We start from the raw sequence: 19733 nt of genomic DNA, 5'->3' as shown, positions 1-19733 counted from the left end.
TTTTACCTAATTTTTGGCTTTTTTGGTTATTTTGCCACTTTTATCTAATTTTTGCCCTCTTTTGGTTATTTTGCCACTTTTATCTAATTTTTGGCTTTTTTGGTTATTTTGCCACTTTTATCTAATTTTTTTTGCCACTTTTACCTAATTTTTGGCTTTTTTGGTTATTTTGCCACTTTTATCTAATTTTTGGCATTTCTAACCCATTTCTGCTACTTTAAAATCCAATTTCACCACCTTTTCCACCATTTCTAGCCACTATTAACCCATTTTAGCTATTTTTAACATAGTCTAATTCTGTTTATAACAAAAGGATTTACATGTTAAGAGGGCTACTTCCTACACAGATGAATTAAAAATGTTTCTTTGATAAGAGCGGTTATGATTCAGGTTAAATATAAAACACCACAGTTTAACTTTACAGTGGGCCACGATTGTGCTGGCCCCCAGGTCGGCTGGGCCCCAGAAAGCTCTCTCATTCCCCCCTCATGGACGGCCTTGTCTCCACAGGACTATTCTAGAATATTCACGGCTGTGTTCATCCTCCTTCAGGTCCAGGGGGGTCCCTGGTCCCCGGTCTCTGGCACCTTTATTTTGAGGGCTGAAAAGGTTGAGGACCTGTGTTACAGCCACTAAAAGCCGATAAGGTGTGTTAGAACAGGTGTGTGTGATCTGCAGCTTTAATAATCATCTTGTCGGTCTGTAATGAGTCTTAAATATCTCCGATCCTCTGACTCAGTTGTCTTTACCATGAATCAACATTATTGCTGCTCCTTGTTGTCATGTTGCTGAAGACTCAGCGTTGCGCAACGTGATCTGCAGCCGCTGCAGACACACACTAACACCAGCACACACTCAGAAACACACACACGAACACCCCTACCAGCACACACTCAGAAACACACACTAACACCAGCACACACTCAGAGATCCTGCCTTTGCGGAAGCCAGAGGAGCCGAGGCGGCGCTAAATTAAATTAGCATACTAACTAGTTAGCAGAGCTCGGATGTGGATGGACGGCTGAACGGAGCTGCAGCACAGACTCTCACTGCTTCTACTCACAACACACCGCCTCTTCGGGCTCATTTTGTCCGGATTTTGCTGCAGTCAGCCTGCCGAGGAGATGGGGGACAAGGCGGGCACCAGGTAGGACGGCTAAGCTAACGTGCTAACAGCTAGTTAGCATCCGCTCTCACGCACTTTGCTAACGTTAGCCGAGTTGGTGCTGCTGCTGCTGGCCCGGGCGGGGGAGCTTTTCCCCAGCCGGGGATGCTTGGAATTGCCCACTTTAAACTTAAAACATGACCCACAGAGAATCCAGGGACCCCCAGGTCGTGACTTCATCTCTAATACCGTGACCTGGTTCTGATATGAGGAGGCGAAGTTAGCCCAGCAGCAGGGTGGGGTTAGCTAGCTCCAGCCTCCGCTCACAAATCTGTCAAATCTCTGAATCTGGATCACGCTCCTATCTGATGGGGAAAGAGCCGAATATTTGGCAGTTCTGCACCCTGACACGTGTATTTTATACATCCAATAACACACACAGCTTCAAGCGTTTATCAGAAGGAATTCCCACGGTGCCTTTCCTGCAAAATACGGCCGTAGTGGGCGGAATCGACCCGGGGAAATCTGCAATTTAACTCCAAAGTTTGTCAAATAAACGGCTGATTTCTACATGGAATCAACGCCGAATTCAATACCAGACTTTAGTAAGTCTTAACCCGCACAGACATTCATTACATCTTGATTATAACACACGGAATATCTGAAATGCAGTAATATTTCTCGGTGTTTGGTGCGAGCGCAGTTTGCACTAATGGATGCTAATTTCGGGTGTCAGGGTACCGCAGGCTTGTGCTAATTAGCCGTAAATGTATTTGGTGAGTTTAGAGGATAATATTTAAGCTGTTGCCTCATTACTTTGGACAAAGATTGGTTTCGATGATGCTTTACAGTTATATTGAGCAGATTAATGGCGATAACGGCTCTGATTCAGGTTGTTTTTGACAGATGAAGATGCTCTGTTGACATACTTTCATTTTCCAGCGTTTTAATGGTTGTGAGGTTTTTACACAAATAATATGAAGCTTTTAGATTATTTAATGTGCATACATTTATTACACATACACGAGAGAGTTGCCATAGTACTAGAATATCAGTCTGAGGTGATATTAGTGAAATTCAAACGTGTTTTGATACCAGGGCCGTGAAAACAGACGTCCAGGGCACCCAGCCTTTGGTCATCTCTCCTTTTACATTAAAATGCTACAAAGTGGCACGTTTAGTATTTTATGGATCTTTAATTTGCCACGTTTTAATCGGTCTCCTTTTATCCACTGCAGTATATTTTGCACAAGTGAGTCAAATTCTGCATTTGTATGCAAAAGTAGACAATGACACTAGAGCTGAACGGTTTGGGAAATAATCTAATTGCGATTTTTTTTTTGTTTTTTACTCAATGTTGATCTAATAAGCGATTATTTCTTAAGTTCCTCATCTTGTGCATTTCACAACAAAAACAAGCAGTAGTTCATTCAATACTATAACTGACACAATATTAAAGTAGGGAAAAACATTTTTTAAAGTATCTTTAGTCTTTTCTTAAAATACTGCACAAGAATGATTGCATGATATATAATGCATAGCATCACTGCTGCAAAAAAATCTGAACTGGTATTTGACACAAATTTCAGGTTAAAGAAATATTACACCTGCTTTAATCTAACTTGCGATTACTTGCCCTAAACGACAGTAGTGATGCACCATTTGTGAAAATCAGGGCCGATGCTGGTTTTTCTTATTACATTGCCTTTTTCACTTTGGAGGGACAAATCCAGAGTAATAAATCCACAGTAGAATATCTTATTTCAGCTGATTTTACAATGAAAGATGCTTAAAAAAAATAATAGTACCTGCAGCATCGCCTCTTTAGCCTGAGATAGATCACCTGTTTTCTTTTTAAATAGACCTTAACATAAAGTATAATGTTAAAACAATCCTGGTTAATCCTATATCTCATTTAAAAATGTAGTGATGTAAAAAATTGACCTCCCAAGTAAACGTCTTAGTCAGATGCATGTTATTCTCTACATAGATTATCCTCTCTGCTTGTCACACCTCATTCTTGCCCTGTTTACAGGATGACGTTTTTGTGTGAAAACGCAAAAGTTTTGTAGTGTTTTGGCTGTCCGTTTACACGACAACGGTGTTTTGGTGCCTGGAAACTGAACTTTTTGGAAATGGGCTCCAGCGTGGAAGTTTTTCAAAATGCCCTTGTCTCTGTCTTCATGTAAACAGGGAAACCGGCACTTTCTGAAAACGGACATGTGCACTGCGGCTGCAGTGAATATCCACAAGTGAGTAGGCCTATAACGCATGCACGGACAGGAAGCCCAAAACAAAAATGGCTGACATCGGTGCACTGTTTGTGCTCCTCACTCTTTTGAATTTAACTGTACTTCTCCAACAAAGTGTTGATTTACTCCACCATCACTTGGATCAGTGGAGACATAGGTGTATAGGTCGAGTCAGAATCTGGTGCAGGCACGAAAATCACACCGCCATCTACTGGCCAGGCATGTATACTACATCGTTTTTGGTGTTTCCTGCAGTCTCATGTGAACGGAGATCGTTTTGAAAACGTTGCCATCTGAACGTGGAACTTTTTGGAAACGAAAATGGAAAATGAAGCAAAATGTCGTATAAACAGGGCATCTGTTGCTCTTCTCATTCAGGATGGGCGTGCCTTTTTTTGTTTCAATCTTTTGCAAACGCTGTAACTAAGTAGTCTTTAGTTGTAGTTTAGTAAGTTTAAACAATGTGAATCCAGTCTACCTCCTTGAATAAAAAGACGTTACTGGGCTCTTACTGAGAGGATCACATCAGCAGCCTCATTTCGACTGAATCAGTACGGCCTTCTGGCAAGAGTAGGATAGTAGGATTTTTTAAGTGTCCCACTATTTTGGCCAATTTCAACTTCACCAGAGACGATGTTCGCTGCAAACAGCTGATCCGGACAGAGAGCTGGAGGGTGCATGCAGCAAAAACTTGTCAGACTGCAATCATTGCTTTCGCCATATTTGAGCATTTCCTCTCACAACAGCATGCACTTCAGATTCATCTATTTTCAATGTTTGACAAACTTTGGCAGCTGTTGTTTTTGCATGTCAGATTTTTTGCCGATGGGCTGATGAGGAATCACGGAGCTACCATCGGCTGATGCTGATGTTCCACCAATGCACTGGTGCATCACTAGTTTTATGGCTCTTAAATGTGCCATCTTGTTTGAATGTTTCGTTTTTTTTTTCACATCCCTCAAAGATAAATTCTGCATTTGCATGCAAAAGTTGACAATAATGCATTTTCTTTTTGCTTTCAAATACAAAATTATAAATATAATTGTATAATTGATCGGCTTTAATGCATTTAAAAAAGTGTTACTTAAATGTACATTTATTTATTGCTGCACAATCCATTGTATTGCAGTCCAAATTGTAAGGCTCAATTATTTTGTCTAAGGAGTACTGTAAAGGTTTACTAAAATGCCTGCAGAGAGGCCTTTAAGTTTACAGTAGTGCTACTGCTGCACTTTATAGAAGTACCTTTATTTTCAACCCCCCCCCCCCTTTTTTTTTAAAGACAATATTTAGGTTAGTTATTTATAAAGCTGTACTTTATTAATTCAGTTTTTAAAATTTTTTTTTTTATGCTACTACTGCGTTTTCCTTGATAGCCAATCAAGTAGAGTAGTGATACCATTCATAGATTTAATTAAACTCAATCACAATTTGCAATACTGTTCAGTATATTAACAATGGTAGAGTACAAAATTGTGCAGTTGGGATGCAAGATACTGGATAATTGTGGATATCCATTATGCCAATATTTACAAATTAAATTTAGCCAATGCTGATATCTGATGAGAACTTTCTGGGGCCCAGCCAAACTGGGGGGCAGCAAAATCATGGTCCATTGTAAAGTTAAGCTGTGGTATTTTATATTTAACCTGAATAATAACCACTCATATGAAAGACAAAAATTTTAATTCATTTGTGTAGTGGGTAGCATCTTTTAACATGTAAATCCTTTTGTTGAAAACAGAATTAAAATAAATAAAAAATAGCTAAATGGGTAAATAATGGCAAAAAATGGTGGAAAAGGTGGTTAAATTGGATTTTAAACGTAGAAGAAATGGGTTTGAAATGCCAAAAATTAGATTGAAGTGACAAAATAACCAAAAGAAATGGAAAAAAGGGTTAACGTGTACGACCGGTGCCAGAGCTTGGTCCGCATTGCCGGAAGTAAGTCGGACTCGTTACCGGTGCGTGTTGGACTCCACCAGGGCTGCCCTTTGTCACCGGTTCTGTTCATAGCTTTTATGGACAGAATTTCTAGGCGCAGCCACGGCGTTGAGAGCGTCTGGTTTGGTGGCCTCAGGATCAGGTCTCTGCCTTTCATGGATGATGTGGTCCTGTTGGCTTCATCAGACCGGGACCTCCAGCTCTCACTGGAACGGTTCGTGACTGAGTGTGAAGCGGCTGGGATGAGAATCAGCACCTCCAAATCGGAGACCATAGTCCTCAGTTGGAAAAGGGTGAAATGCCCTCTCCAGGTTGGGAATGAGATCCTGCCCCAAGTGGAGGAGTTCAAGTATCTCGGAGTCTTGTTCACGAGTGAGGGAAGAATGGAGCGGGAGATCGACAGGCGGATCGGTGCGGCGTCAGCAGTGATGTGGTCTCTGCATCGGTCTGTCGTGTTGAAGAAAGAGCTGAGTTGAAAGGCGAAGCTCTTGATTTACCGGTCAATCTACGTTCCCACCCTCACCTATGGTCACGAGTGGTGGGTTGTGACTGAAAGAACGAGATCGCGGATACAGGCAGTTGAAATGATTTTCCTCCACAGGGTGTCTGGGCTCTCCCTTAGAGATGGGGTGAGAAGCTCGGCCATCCGGGAGAGACTCGGAGTAGAGCCGCTGCTCCTCTGCGTTGAGAGGAGTCAGATGAGGTGGCTCGGGCATCTGGTCCAGATGCCTCCTGGATGCCTCCCTGGTGAGGTGTTCTGGGCAAGTCCCACTGGGAGGAGGCCCCGGGGAAGACCCAGGACACGCTGGAGAGACTATGTCGCTCGGCTGGCCTGGGAACTCCTCGGGATCCCCTGGGAAGAGCTGGATGAAGTGGCTAGAGAGAGGGAAGTCTGGGATTCCCTGCTTAGGCTGCTGCCCCCGCGACCCGATCTCGGATAGGCAGAAGAAGATGGATGGATGGGTTAAAGTGGCAAATATGGGCATATTAAGTGGTAAAAGGGGATTCAAAAGTGGCTGAAATGGCACTAAAGTGGCAAAAATAGATGCAATTTTGGTGAAATAGGATGGAAATTCATATAAACTGGCAACAAAAGGGTTAGCTGAGGCAGAAAATAGCAAAAAAAAAACGTCCTGTCAAATTGTGAAATTTGGCTTAAAAAGTGGTTAAAGGGGTTAATAGTGGCAATAATGGGACAACAGAGCCAACAATAAGCAGTGGGGTAAGATTTGGTTTAGAAGTGGCAAGAACTTGCAGAAAAGAAGTGGTGGATCGGGTTTAAGATTGACAAAAAATGGGTTTTAAGTTGCAAAAATGTGTTAAGCTTGATAACATTGGTGGGAAAAGGGGTGAAAACGAGGTAAAATTTGTTTTTTTAAGGTAACTGGAGACCCCTTTTCAGTGTCTCGGGACCCCAAATGGGTTCCCGACCCCAACATTGAGAACCTCTGGTCTAGACTAAAACTTCCATAGCTTATTTGTGTATACAGCTGATATAGGGAGGATTTTCACAGCCACAATATTAGGGGTAAATCTGCTGATACGATAATTCCCTGTTTAATGTGATGTGGGTGGACACCGGCCTCATGCACATAACATCGTGCATCCTGATGTGCAGCTTTAGTCTGAATGTACGGCCTTTTTATACACTGCTGTGTGTTTGCATGTGCAAGTCAAAAACAAATTCTGTATTTGCATGCAGATCAAAAATATTGAAGAAAACTGAAGGATCACAGGCTTTTAGCGAGTCCTTTTTTTAACCACGCACACACTCACGACCCACTGAAAACAGCTCCGTGACCCACTTTTGGTTTTAGCACCTAAACGTTGACAATATTTCTGACTGTGTTCAGGAGTTAGCTCATAAATTTTGGGAGAATTATTCCTCTCCTGTTCGCCTTTCTTTTGAAACATTTACAGTGTAGTTTTTAAAAAGTGTCGTTCCATTTCTGTAATATTTATAATTCAAATACCAGAAAAAGCATTGTTTAGAACATGAGGCATAAAAGTGCTGAACATCCATGTTATCAGGCATGTTTCGTACCAAAGTATTACCAATGAGTTTGTTTGCAGTATTTGATAACTGAAAAAAGAAATTAGTCTTTTTATTGGGTGTCTAAGATTTCCATCCTCATTGCTGTGATATGAACACATGGACAGATGTTCTTCTGCTGCGTGCTTTACTTCTGGATGATCTACAGGTATCTAAGGGTGCTTTCACTCTAGGAACCCAGGCCCAGATCTGAGAACACGTGACCCCAAAGTCTAGTTATTGTGGTTAAATTCAAGCCTCTTGTTTAATCAGGAGAGTACATTTTAACAGTACAAGCTGAATGGATGAGGTCTCTGTCTCTCACTGTCTGTCTGCAGGTTGTTGCTGGGTCTAAATATTAAATGTGTGTTTGATGGGAAGTTTTAAAGCAGGAATTAAATTTAAATAACTTCAGTTTAGCTGATAGCATGCATTTATTTCACCTGGTGGCTCGTGCCACTTCTGCTTGGTGGTTTTAAACCTTTGTAAAACAACTCTGAACCTTTTAAACAGGGATTTATGTTGAAGTTGAAGTTTCAACCACCTGAAGAAGTAGAGAAGCTTCACAGGGCGGTCCGGGTAGTGAGGACTAGTCTTTCCCTTTAACCCGGCCTGTCTTAAATGTGTAGATACTGAAAACAAGAAACTACCCAAGATCCTCCAGGACGTTTGTATGTGAAGCTGTGGTACCAAAACAGGTTTCAGTCTTTGATGTTTTATTTTTATATTAAACTTTGAAACTCTGGTTTCATGACATCTGTTCTAGCATGATTTACTAAACAACAGCATTTATGATAACAGTCGGCTACATTATCTCCTGATATTTCAAACAGATCTTGGATTTGAAGCACTGCTGAGTTTCACACACTGGCCCTGTGTATGGTGCATTTTAAGGATGCACAATATTGGATTTTTGTCAATATCTGATATGCTGATATTTTCAGATTCATTTAGCTGATACTGATATTAAAGACCTTCTACATAACTAAAACTCCTTTGAACACAATTTCAGCTTTGAGGATGAAAAAAGAAACAAACTTGTTTTCTTAAAGCACACTTTAGAGAGGGGGTATTATACTTTTCTCATTTTTAAAACATAACCTAAATATAAAGTCACAGTGTTGGGTGTCCATACTTCACATATGCAAATTTTCAAACCACAAGATAAATGTATGTGGCAGTAATCTTGGAATTAGACTGTAAACTGATGAAAACGGTTCATTGGGAATCTCTCTGAGATCTTCCCGAGGCGAGATTTCGATGGAGCGAACTGATGAGGTCATCGCAATACGATCTCCTGACTGGTTTGTCTGCTGGCAAAGTGGAACAGACCGCCCCCACAAGGCCTTTTAGCCATTTAGCCATTTAGTAACACAGTAATTAAACACTTACCGAACAGATACGTCCTGCTCTATCCTTCGCTGCTGCTGGTTTTCTTCCCCCTCTCTCTCCAAACTATCAGGATCAGACTCTGGGTCTAACACGTATGGACGTATATCAAAATTCTCCATATTTTACTCAGTCAGACCGGTTCAGTCAAAGTTTACAAGTACATAAACATAGCCATATTGGAGGGGGCGGGCACAAAACATTGAGTCCTGCCCCCAGCCAGCCTCCAGAAAATCGGCCAATCGGAGGAAAGCAGGTCGGTGGGTGGGTGGGGGTAAGAGACAGCAGCGAAAACGAAGCGTTTCAGATGGAGGTTAAAATAAGGGCTTTTCAGGACATCACTGTGAGAAACATGAGGAGTTTTCTGAGCTGTAAACCATGTGAAGCTACTATATGGGTATCAGAGAGATGCTGTAAAGCCTTGGAAAAAGGCATAATACCCCCACTTTAAATGTTTATAGAATGCAGATGAATCAGTGTTAATTTCGTTAACTAAAACTATGACTAAAACTAAGCGTCACCAGCCTTTTTTTCCAGGGCAAAAACTAGACTAACAAAAATAGAACTGTGATGACTAAAACTAGACTAACTAAAATAGATCTGTGATGACTAAAACTAGACTAAGACTAACTAAAATAGATCTGTGATGACTAAAACTAGACTTAGACTAACTAAAATAGATCTGTGATGACTAAAACTAGACTAACTAAAATAGATCTGTGATGACTAAAACTAGACTAACTAAAATAGATCTGTGATGACTAAAACTAGACTAACTAAAATAGATCTGTGATGACTAAAACTAGACTAACTAAAATAGATCTGTGATGACTAAAACTAGACTAACTAAAATAGATCTGTGATGACTAAAACTAGACTAACTAAAATAGATCTGTGATGACTAAAACTAGACTTAGACTAACTAAAATAGATCTGTGATGACTAAAACTGACACAAACTAAGTTTAGTTTTCATCAAGATGACTAAATCTAGACTGAAATGTAATGTAGTTTTTGTTGGACATTCAGAATCCGTGATATTTCTCCACTGTGGGTAAATCTGTCAAAAAACAATGCATCTGTATCTATTCTGCCTCTCAGCTGTAGAAAGCAGGGACCCCAGGTTTGGCAGAGAACACACTACCATGATTTGGTACCAGATTTAGAAAAGAAAATGAATGCTTGGACTAAAAGTAAAGACTAAAATGTGAGGATAGAAATGACTAAAATGTGACTAAAACTAAAATGTATGTCATTTAAAGACTAAAACTAAGACTGAAATTAAAATTGCTGCAAAAATTAACACTGGGATGGATAAAGAAAAAGATGTCAGCTTACATAGGTCTGTTGGTCCAGCCTAAAACTCCACTCCTTTATTAGTATATATATATGTCCAAATTTAAAGTCCATATGTGCTGATATTCATGGCCAAAATGTTGGATCTAAGTACCAGCAGAAATGTTTTTATCTGCCGATACCAATATCAGGCTGATAATATCCTGCATCCCTAATATATATATTTTTAACAATAATGATTAGTGAGGACCTTAGAACTCATTGATTTGGATGTGCCAGTACTAAATAGGGCTGGGCAATTAATCTAAAATTAGATTAAATCGCAATATGGCATGCCGCAATTTTGAAAACACACAAGGTGCAATGTTTTTTTGCCGTGAAATTTGCGTCGAAATAGCAGTTTTTAATATTTCTGCAGCAGAGATGTTATGCCTGACATATCATGCAGTCATTCAAGTGCCATTTTTTTTTAGAATTGTCTTAAAAAAATCCTAACGTCATTTTTATACTTTATATACTTTTTCAGCCCTTTTGTAGGAATAAGATAATGTTAAGGAATAATCACATATTGAATTGCAATCGCAATATTGGAGAAAAATATGCAATTAGATTATTTTCCAAAATCGTCCAGCCCTAGTACTGAAGTACTAAAACTGCTGTAAAATCCTATCACTAGCCGGCTAAAGATGACTTTTCTAGCCTAGATAACGGTCTCTGAAACATGGCCAACGACGTTCTCCAGTACTGGGAGTCTGACTTCTGACAGGATTTTGCTACCATGTCTTAGCGTAGAATCCTGATGTCTTGACAACCCTGATGCTCTGTTTATTGTATTTAATTTGGTACCAAAGCATTGCCAACATGTTTTAGGACTGCACAGGGATTTGCCTTCAAAGTTTTATTATTGAGAACAAGAAATTACACAATATGTGCTGCTTTCGTCTTCATATCAATGTAGGTGTTGATAATATTCACTGTTATGATATCAAAGTTTAAAAGTGTGGTTCCCAGCAGCTCTGGGTTGAGTTTTTTTATCACAAATACTGGGTCAGAGCTGCAGCGAATGAGCTGGGTTTTTTTCTCTGTTGTTAATCCAGACAATCTTTAGACCCTGATCAGAATCATAAATCCTGTTTTCAGACTTCTGATCTGAGATAAATCGACAAAATGCAGGACTGTCCTGGAATGAGCTCTGGAGGGTTTAAAGGCTCTCTTTGTTTCCAGCCTTGTTTACATGTTGTTGTTTTATTCTGCACACACAGAGAATTTCCTACAGTCCAGCACCGTGTGTTGTTTGCTCTGCACATTTGAATAAACGATGACTGCGATGCTAAAGTGCTGACTGGGCTTTAATCTGAGGCTGTTTACATCCTGTGTGTATTGTTGTATAGAGCGGTGAGACGAAATCAGCACAGGCTCCTTTTTGTTTAGCCTTTCTTCTTCTCTGATTCTTCACTGGTTGAGCTTTACAATCAGGGCGTCTCCTCTGTGACGTTTGCTGAGATTTAAGCAAACAGAGCCGCTCACTCCTCAGTGTCACTTCCTGTTAGGAAACAGGTGGAAACAGAGAGGAAAGGAAACAGGCAGGAGGAAAGACAAACATGGGGCAGACACTTTGACTGTTGAACATATAAACATGGTTGTAGATGGAGTCAGCGATCAGCTGTTGTCACCAACAAACGTCAACAACAAAGCAGGAACCTTTCTGTGTCATTTCCACATACAGTCCCTTTAAAAGTATTCACCCACCTATGACTACTCTGAAGGAGATCCAAGCTTCAGCAGCTGAGATGGAGAGACTCTGCAGACAACAACTGTTGGCCGGGTTCTTCACCAGTCAGAGCTTTATGGGAGAGTGGCAAAGAGAAAGACACTGTTGAAGAAAACTCAGATTCAATCTGGACTAGAGTTCACCAGAAGGACTGTGGGAGACTCCATGGTCAAGAGGAAGAAAGTTCTTTGGTCTGATGAGACCAGAATGGAGCTTTGAGACCATCAGACAAGACGCAAAACACTGACATCACCACAAACACACCATCCCCACTGTGGAGCATGCTGGTGGCAGCATCATGCCGTGGTGATGCTTCTCAGCAGCTGGCCCTGGAGGGCTTGTAAAGGTAGAGGGTAGAATGAATGCAACAAAATAGAGGACAATCCTGGAGGACAGTCTTATTCACTCTGACCGAGAAGTATGGCTTAGAGAAGGTTTATGTTCCAGTCAGACTATGAGTCAAAGCATCCAGAGAAAGCTACACAGAAATGGTTTAAAGACAACAAGGGGAATGTTCTGGAGTGGCCGAGTCAAAACCCAGACCTCAGTCCAATAGACCCAACCCTACTCAACCAAAGAGCCAAATTGTTGAAAAACACCTTTGCAAGAGCCACAATCTAAGTGGTGAAGAGTGGCAAAAAAAGCTTGAAGTAGCAATAGAAATAAGTTAAAGGTGACAGAAAGGCTCCTAAAGTTGCAAAATTGTGGCAAAAATAAGAGAAAAGTGACTAAAATTGGCAAAAAGCAGTCAAGAGTGGCAAAAAAGGGCAAAAAAATAGGAAACGAGGCATTTAATGGCAAAAGGTAGCAAAAATGGGCTAAAAATGGGATAAAAGTGGCAGAAAATGGGGAAAAATTAGAAAAAAAAAGTTGCATAAATGGGCAAACAAAACAAAACAAGTGGTATTTAATGGCAAAAGGCAGCTCATAGCAAAAATTGGGTAAAGGTGGGAAAAAGTGGTAACGAGAAGTGACAAAAATGGGCAACAAAAAGAAGGAAAAGAAAAGTTGTATTTAATGGCAAAGGTAGTATAATTGGATGAAAAGAGGCAAGAAATTGTGAAAAAGAGCAAAAATGGGATAAATGAGGGAAAAATGGGATGAATGGGACAATTAAGTTTGACAAAGCCTTCTGTTTAAGTCTGGGAAACAACCTGATCAATGGGATTAATTTCTGAGGTCAAAGTTCCCTTTTCAAGGCTTTCTGGGGGAATAATATTTCTAATTAGGATATAAAAGCCACAAATCATCACAAAAGAGCCCAGAGTGGCTCCAGAGCCACACGTTGAGTATCTCTGCAAGAGCGAATTAGTGGCTGGACTTGAAACCAGCCAAAGACGGGTAAATGCCAGCTGACAGAAACTCTGGTCTGAACTACATTTATATTTCAATAGCAGACAAAATGAATTTGTAAATATCCTCATATCAGATATCAGCAAAAATCTACGTTGTTGGCTGATCAGATTATGTTCACAGTAGGGGTGGGAATCACAGGGTACCTCGCGATCCGATACATGATACTGATATTATCACGATACTGCGATAGTTGACGTATTGCAAGAAAGTTGTAAAGCGATACATCACAAAATATGTCTAACTAGAGCATACAAAATAGTTGTAAAATGGTCAAGAGCAGGATTTCTCAATTTATTCACTGCAATTCAACAATTAAGTAGGGATGCATGGTAATTATCTACCGATAAATTATTGGCCAATATTGCATATATTTTACATATTTTAATTATCCCAATAGTAAATATTAACTGATAAAATCCACAGATAATAAAAGCATTTGTTTTTCTTTCTCATGAGACTACACGTTCCAAACCAGCAGGTGGTGCTGCAGTATGAGACCCGCTGTTAAGCACCAGAGAAGAAGAGGAAGCAGCCTCAATGCTAAGAGGCTAACAATGGCTAACGGCACCGCAGTACTGGCAGAGTTGTTTAGTATTTACGGGGAGGATAACACGACAGTGTTTGCCAAATTTGCCCCGCAAAGATCCCAAAGAGTGGAAAACAGTCCTGGAGTTTTAACACAATGCATCTTATAAGTCACTTAAAAGTCTTCATCCTAACGATGTTAAAAGCAGCGTTAGCAGCAAGCATTAGGACCTTGCCAACAGCTGAACCCAAGATTAATAGTTTTGTGTCTGAGTTTCTGTATCTGACCCAGTTTGATCTTGTAAAGAAGCTTCATGTGTTATCTAAGCAGTACTAAACCGGTGACTTTAATCTTTGTGGCTTTTTAATCAAAGAAAAACATCAGACTGGCCTGAAGCAGCTCCCAAACAGTTAAGAAGCTTCACCACAACCACAAAAATATAACAATTATAAGTAAAGATAGCCCACAGTTCAATGAGCCCATTGTGCTCAAAATTATCGAGTTATTTTTATTAAAACCTCGAGGGACTGAAACAAGCTGGGTCTTTCTCAGTCTTTAAAAAGTTGTGGTGGCTTCAGGCAACATGAGACTGTTTTTCTCATCATGGATATCTATAAAACATTTAAAAAGAAATGCATTTTTTAAGATTCCCCACAGTCCAACTACAGCTTGGTACAATCTAGGCCAACCAAAGAAATTCTTAATGGACAGAAGTACGACCTCTCACTAACGCATCTATTCAGGGTTGTATAAAACAAAGTCCACAAACTCTATACGTCCTGATCAGTGACAGTATCAGAGCCCAGAGTTCAGCAAAACATGGAGGAACCGTCTAACAGAAGACTTTCTACTAAAGAGCAGAACTCAATGACTGTCAGATCTCATAAACCCACATCTGATACACAACAGAACAGAAACGACATAATAGATGTTAAACAGACATTTTAACATTTCAGGAAAATTTCAGATCCTTTTGAATTTGATGGCAGCAACACAGCTCAAAAAAGCTGGGACAGGACCATGTTTACCACTGGGTAGCATTCTCTCTTCTTTTAACAACAGTCTGTAAACGTCAAAGAAGTGAGGAGACCAGCTGATGGAGAGGAATGTTGTCCCATTCTTGTCTGACGGACCACGCTGTTTCTGGATCCTGTTCACATATGGCTTCTTCTCTCCATGATCCAGCTTTAACTGTCATTGGTGGATGGCACAGCCAACTGTGTTGACAGACGATGATTTCTGGAATGTTCCTGAGCCCATGCAGTGATTTCACTACAGAACCATGTCTGTTTTTAATGCAGTGGCCCCTGAGGGCCCCTGAGGGCCCCTTCAGCCTTGTCTCTTGCTCTCAGAGATTTCTCCAGATTCTCTGAATCTGTTGATGATATTATGGACTATAGATGGAGGGAGATTCAAAGTCTTCACTTTTTTACATTGAGGAACATTTATCTGAAATTGTTCCTCAATTTTTAGCCTCAGTCTTTAACAGGTTGGTGAACCTCTGCCCATCTTTACTTCTTAGAGACTCTGCCTCTCTAAAAGTCTCCTTTTATACCCAGTCATGTTGCTGACCTGTTGATAATAACACTAAAAGCTCCTCCAGCTGTTTTTCATTAGTACCACTTACTTTTCCAGCTGTTTATTGCCCTGTCCCTACTTTTTTGAGATGTTTTCATCAAATTCAAAATGAGCTCATTCATCTTCATGAATGTCTCAGTTTCAACTCTGTAACAGTGCCACAACTTTTTTGTAGTCGTGGTTGTATGATGGCAGGTTTGTGTTAAATTTTGTAATTTGTTAAATTTTGTTTCTGTTACTTATTCAGAGCTGAATCTCTGGTGTTTGATTTTTATTTATAACAACAAAAACAGATTTAGAGTTCAAGTTTTGATCTGGACTCTGTTTATTCCTAATCCTGCTTTATTTTTCTGATGTTTTGGTGACCACACAATGTGCTCTTCTGTGTTTCGTCGTTGACCTTTTGTATTTTTGTCTGCAGGTTTAGACGGTTCATTTAGTTCTGTCCAAACCTGTCTGATGACTCCTGTATGCTTACAGCCCGCTTCAACTGTTATTTTTATAATTATCATTATTATAACGTCCTCAGACCTTTAAACCAGTGTTTTAAATGTCATCAGAATGAAGGGGAGCTTGGGTAAAACCGCTTAAATCAGACGTTTTGAGGGTGTGAAGGTGCTGTTTGGAGATTTAGTCACTATTTTTACTGTTCTGCTTTTGTTGTTTTTGATGTAAGACTGTCAGAAGGTGCAGTACTTTTAAATACCATGCTTTGTAAAGCACTGCATATTTTATTGATCAGTAGCGTACATCTATTTAAGGCAGGCACCTTAGAGAAAAAAACCTCTTAAAACTATTTGGAGATAAAATAAAACTTACCCTCTATTTGGTGCCAAGGACTTTATCTTGCTGTAGTTTTGAAACTAATAACGATATAATTTTGGCTGCAGTTGTATCCAAAATACCTTTTCACACATCTGCAAAACTCCCGAAGACTTCCTGAAGTTTCTTCCTGATTGGGGATGATGTTGCGAACTTTGCAGCTTGTTCCATTTCTGCAGGATAAAAAAACTACTAGTGCAACAACTCCAAATCGATGTGTTATTCCTTTTACCCCCGAAACATTCCTCTTTAAATGTCATCAGAATGGACAGGAAGTCATGCAAAGCTACCAAAATAAAGCCCCCTCTCTAAGGAAGTGCAGTTATGTGGGATTTCTTTTAGTTTTTTGGGTTTGTTGTCACATTCTGCAGCTTTTGAATGACTGAGAAGGTGCACAGGCTTGTTAACAGTTTAGGTCAGTGATACTCGACGTGTGGTTCTTTTGTGATGATTTGTGGCTCTTGTATGTCTTAATTTGAAATATTATTCTATTAAACTTTGACCACAGAAATTTATCATTGCAAGTTACATTAACCAGTTTGTTTCCCACACTTATACAATAGGTTTTAATGCAAAAACTTTTTTTTACATTTTTTTTTTTCTTTTTTTTTTTTTTTTTTTACATTTTTTGCCACTTTAAGCAATTTTTGCTGCTTTTAGCCCATTTTTAACACCTCCTTTAGACACTTTTTTGCCCATTTTTGCCCTTTTTCATCTGTTTTAGACACTTTTACATCCTGCTTCTTTGTAATTTTTCGCCCATTTCAGCTGCCTTTTTCCATTAAATGCCACTTTCCCCCATTTTTCCACCCTTTTACAGCTTTTTTGCCTATTTTAGTCTCTTTTCACCTTTGGATTGTGGTTCTTGCAATGGTATTTTTCGACAATTTGACTCTTCGGTCCAGCAGGGTTGAGTAACACTGGTTTAGGTGGAAATGATGCACTAGAAGACAGAGGCCTTTTAATTTGGAGTGAGCGTGGGCAGACACTCGAGAGCTGCAGAGGAAGTACAGAGAGGAAGCAGTCCAACATGAGGAAGTGCTGTCGACTAAGCTAAGAGTCAGTGTTTTAGTCAGAGTAAAGTCCACGCTGGTTGGTCGAGTTTGACGTGTATTTTTAACTGTTTGGTGCTAAAATGTCTGATTCAGCATAAAGCTGACCTGCTGAAGAGTTTCTGATCGATACGCTGAACTGTGACCTCACTACGGGTCAGTTTACTGGTGTTGTTAATGCTTACTGTCATCATGTGCAATAGTTATTCATGCAGTTCTGTGAGAAAGTATTTCTTCCCTTTCTGATTTCTTATCCATCATCAATATTAACCTGGGTAAATATAAAAGTCAGTTTTTAAATATGATTTCATTTATTAAGGGAACAAAGACTAGAATTAGTTTAATTCAGTAGACCAAACCACGAAAATGTTGTGTTTCCAGTTAAAGATGACTGAAAGATGCTGCAGGTAAGGCTCTAAAGTTTAACAGTAACAAGGCTGTAGACATTAACACTCTTGTTGATCACATTTTTACTCAGTGACTCCTCTATGAAATGTGATCTTAATGGAAAGTTTAAATTAATGACAACAGAGATGTGTCTTTTCAGACGGTGCTTCCATGCAAACAGTGCAGCTGCAGACATTTTTAAAACGCCTTTCTCTTTTATAGCACTATAAACTCGTCACTAAAGCATGAACTTTTAAATCATCTGCAGGAGGAAAAACAAACCCACAACACTTGCAGGACTCGCAGCTGTTTAAAATGATGCCACAGGTTCAGGTCTCGGTGAGTGGTTTGTGTCACGGGGGACGGGGGCTTCCGCGTCCTGTTTACCAACCAGAAACGTCCCTGCAGACTGGGCGGCTGCAGGTGAAACAGATGCTCGCTGCTCGCCGGCGTGATTCGCTTACCCGCCTGGAAAGTTTTGGGAGCGGCCAGTGGAGCGTAAAAACCTGTTTACAGCAACCGGCTGTTTCCTTGTCGAGAGATTTCCCCCAATGGACGATTCAGCGTCACGTCACACATTCACACACCAAACAAGAGAGAGAAGGGTGGGGAGCCCTGCTGCAGAGAGAATCACCGGGTTCTAAAGTTTACCAATACCAAGTTTAATATCAGGAAGGAGCGATGAATAGTACAATCACATGGAAGCATTCTGCTTTTAAAGAGCTGCAACAGTAAGAAATAACGGGCAGAATTTAGAACAGGACAACTTTTTTTAATCATTCTAGCATGTAAAATGTAGTACATGTAGTAATTATGAGCTCTATGAATCAATTATCATCATTATAAGCAGGGATGCATAATATTGAATTTATGCCGCTATCAGATTTGCCGATACTTACAGATTAATTTTAGCTGATATCGATATTTAAATACCCCTTTTCAGACAAAAAATGTCAGTCCTTTGTTTCAGTCCTCTGTTTTCAATACACATGGTCTTATTTATGGAATTATTTATTGCTTGAATTTGTCAAAAATACTTAGGTTAACCCAAGAATAATCGCACTTTAAATTGCATTCGCAATATTTGGGGAAAAAAAATGGCAATTAGATTATTTTTGCAAATTGTTCAGCCCTACTTCAGACTAAAACTCCACTACTTTATTAGTATATATGGACAAAATTTACAGTTAATATATGCTAAAATACACAGGCAAATTATCAGATGTAAATATTGGCAGAAATTTTGATATCTGCCAATACCAGACCGATAAAATCGTGCATCCCTAATTATAAGCTCTGCCATAATCAAGGAGCCTTACAATCAAGCATGGTATTCTCCCCTTTTCAATCTCATTGGAAGCTTAAATTGCCCAAATTTTCAATGCTTCCATGTTTTTGAACACCATGTGTTTCAGGACTAAAAGGGTTCCACTCTGTTGGTACATTTTTACCAGTGTGCAGCAGTTTGCTCCCATATTAGTTGGAAGAAGAAATGACCCAATATTTGGTGACTAGGACTTAATTTTTGTTCACTGTTGTCAAACAAGTATTGATCATGTTAGAAGTTTTCTACTCTTATTGAACTTAAAGTGTTGTGTAGTACCTGCAGACACTAAAAGTCACAATCGTGACTGACATTGCTCAGGCAGTCTGCAGACTGTCGTCTCTAAATTTATGTACTCATTGCTCTCATTTTTGTTCCTCAGCGCTCAGAAGGAACTTGGTTAGAAGTGTCGTCATGTTTTTGCTCAGAGAAGGAACGAGTGTGACCAGTTTCAGGCTTCCTGTTGCCCAACAGTGACAGACAAAATGTACAGACATTTTGCAAACATATGCTCAGTTTCTGCTCTTATTTCTAACTTTTGAATCCTTTTGGAGGAATTTTCCTGCCTTTGAAAACTTACACAGGAAAAAATCTGTTTTTTTAAAGCCCAGTCAAGTCAAACTGTATATATAGTACACTTCATACACAGGACAACAACGTGTCTTCTTTATTTGTAAGTAAACAGTGATGCACATTATAATCTACATGATATCTGTTATGGAAGATGGTGGTTTTAAAATGTAGTAATCTGTTCAGCAGATATGAAAATTTTAGCTGATATTAACAACCAATACACTGGCTTCCACATCATTAGAATGTAAATGTACCATCATGCTAACCCTGTAAGGGGAAGCATAAAATATGTGAAGCTTTAAGGAGAATCATCTCTTCATCATCTCC

The 19733-nt window shown here is 39.7% G+C and overlaps 1 protein-coding gene across 4 annotated transcripts in view; it reads left to right on the top strand.

Annotated features, from left to right (window-relative positions):
* Positions 1 to 825: 825 nt before the first annotated feature.
* LOC121518306 (arrestin red cell) overlaps positions 826 to 19733 on the top strand; it is a 47470-nt gene continuing 28562 nt past the window's right edge. The window contains exon 1 of one of the 4 annotated variants that reach the window (XM_041800538.1): positions 826 to 1147. In XM_041800538.1, the coding sequence (XP_041656472.1) occupies positions 1125 to 1147 (23 nt within the window). In that variant the 5' untranslated portion in view covers positions 826 to 1124. The remainder of the gene's footprint in view (positions 1148 to 19733) is intronic. The other 3 variants (XM_041800537.1, XM_041800540.1, XM_041800539.1) reach the window with 3 other exon arrangements.

Source organism: Cheilinus undulatus, linkage group 12 (genome assembly GCF_018320785.1).
Source record: "Cheilinus undulatus linkage group 12, ASM1832078v1, whole genome shotgun sequence".
In the NCBI taxonomy this organism is placed as follows: Eukaryota; Metazoa; Chordata; class Actinopteri; order Labriformes; family Labridae; genus Cheilinus; species Cheilinus undulatus.
This window is presented reverse-complemented; position numbering and strand designations above follow the sequence as displayed.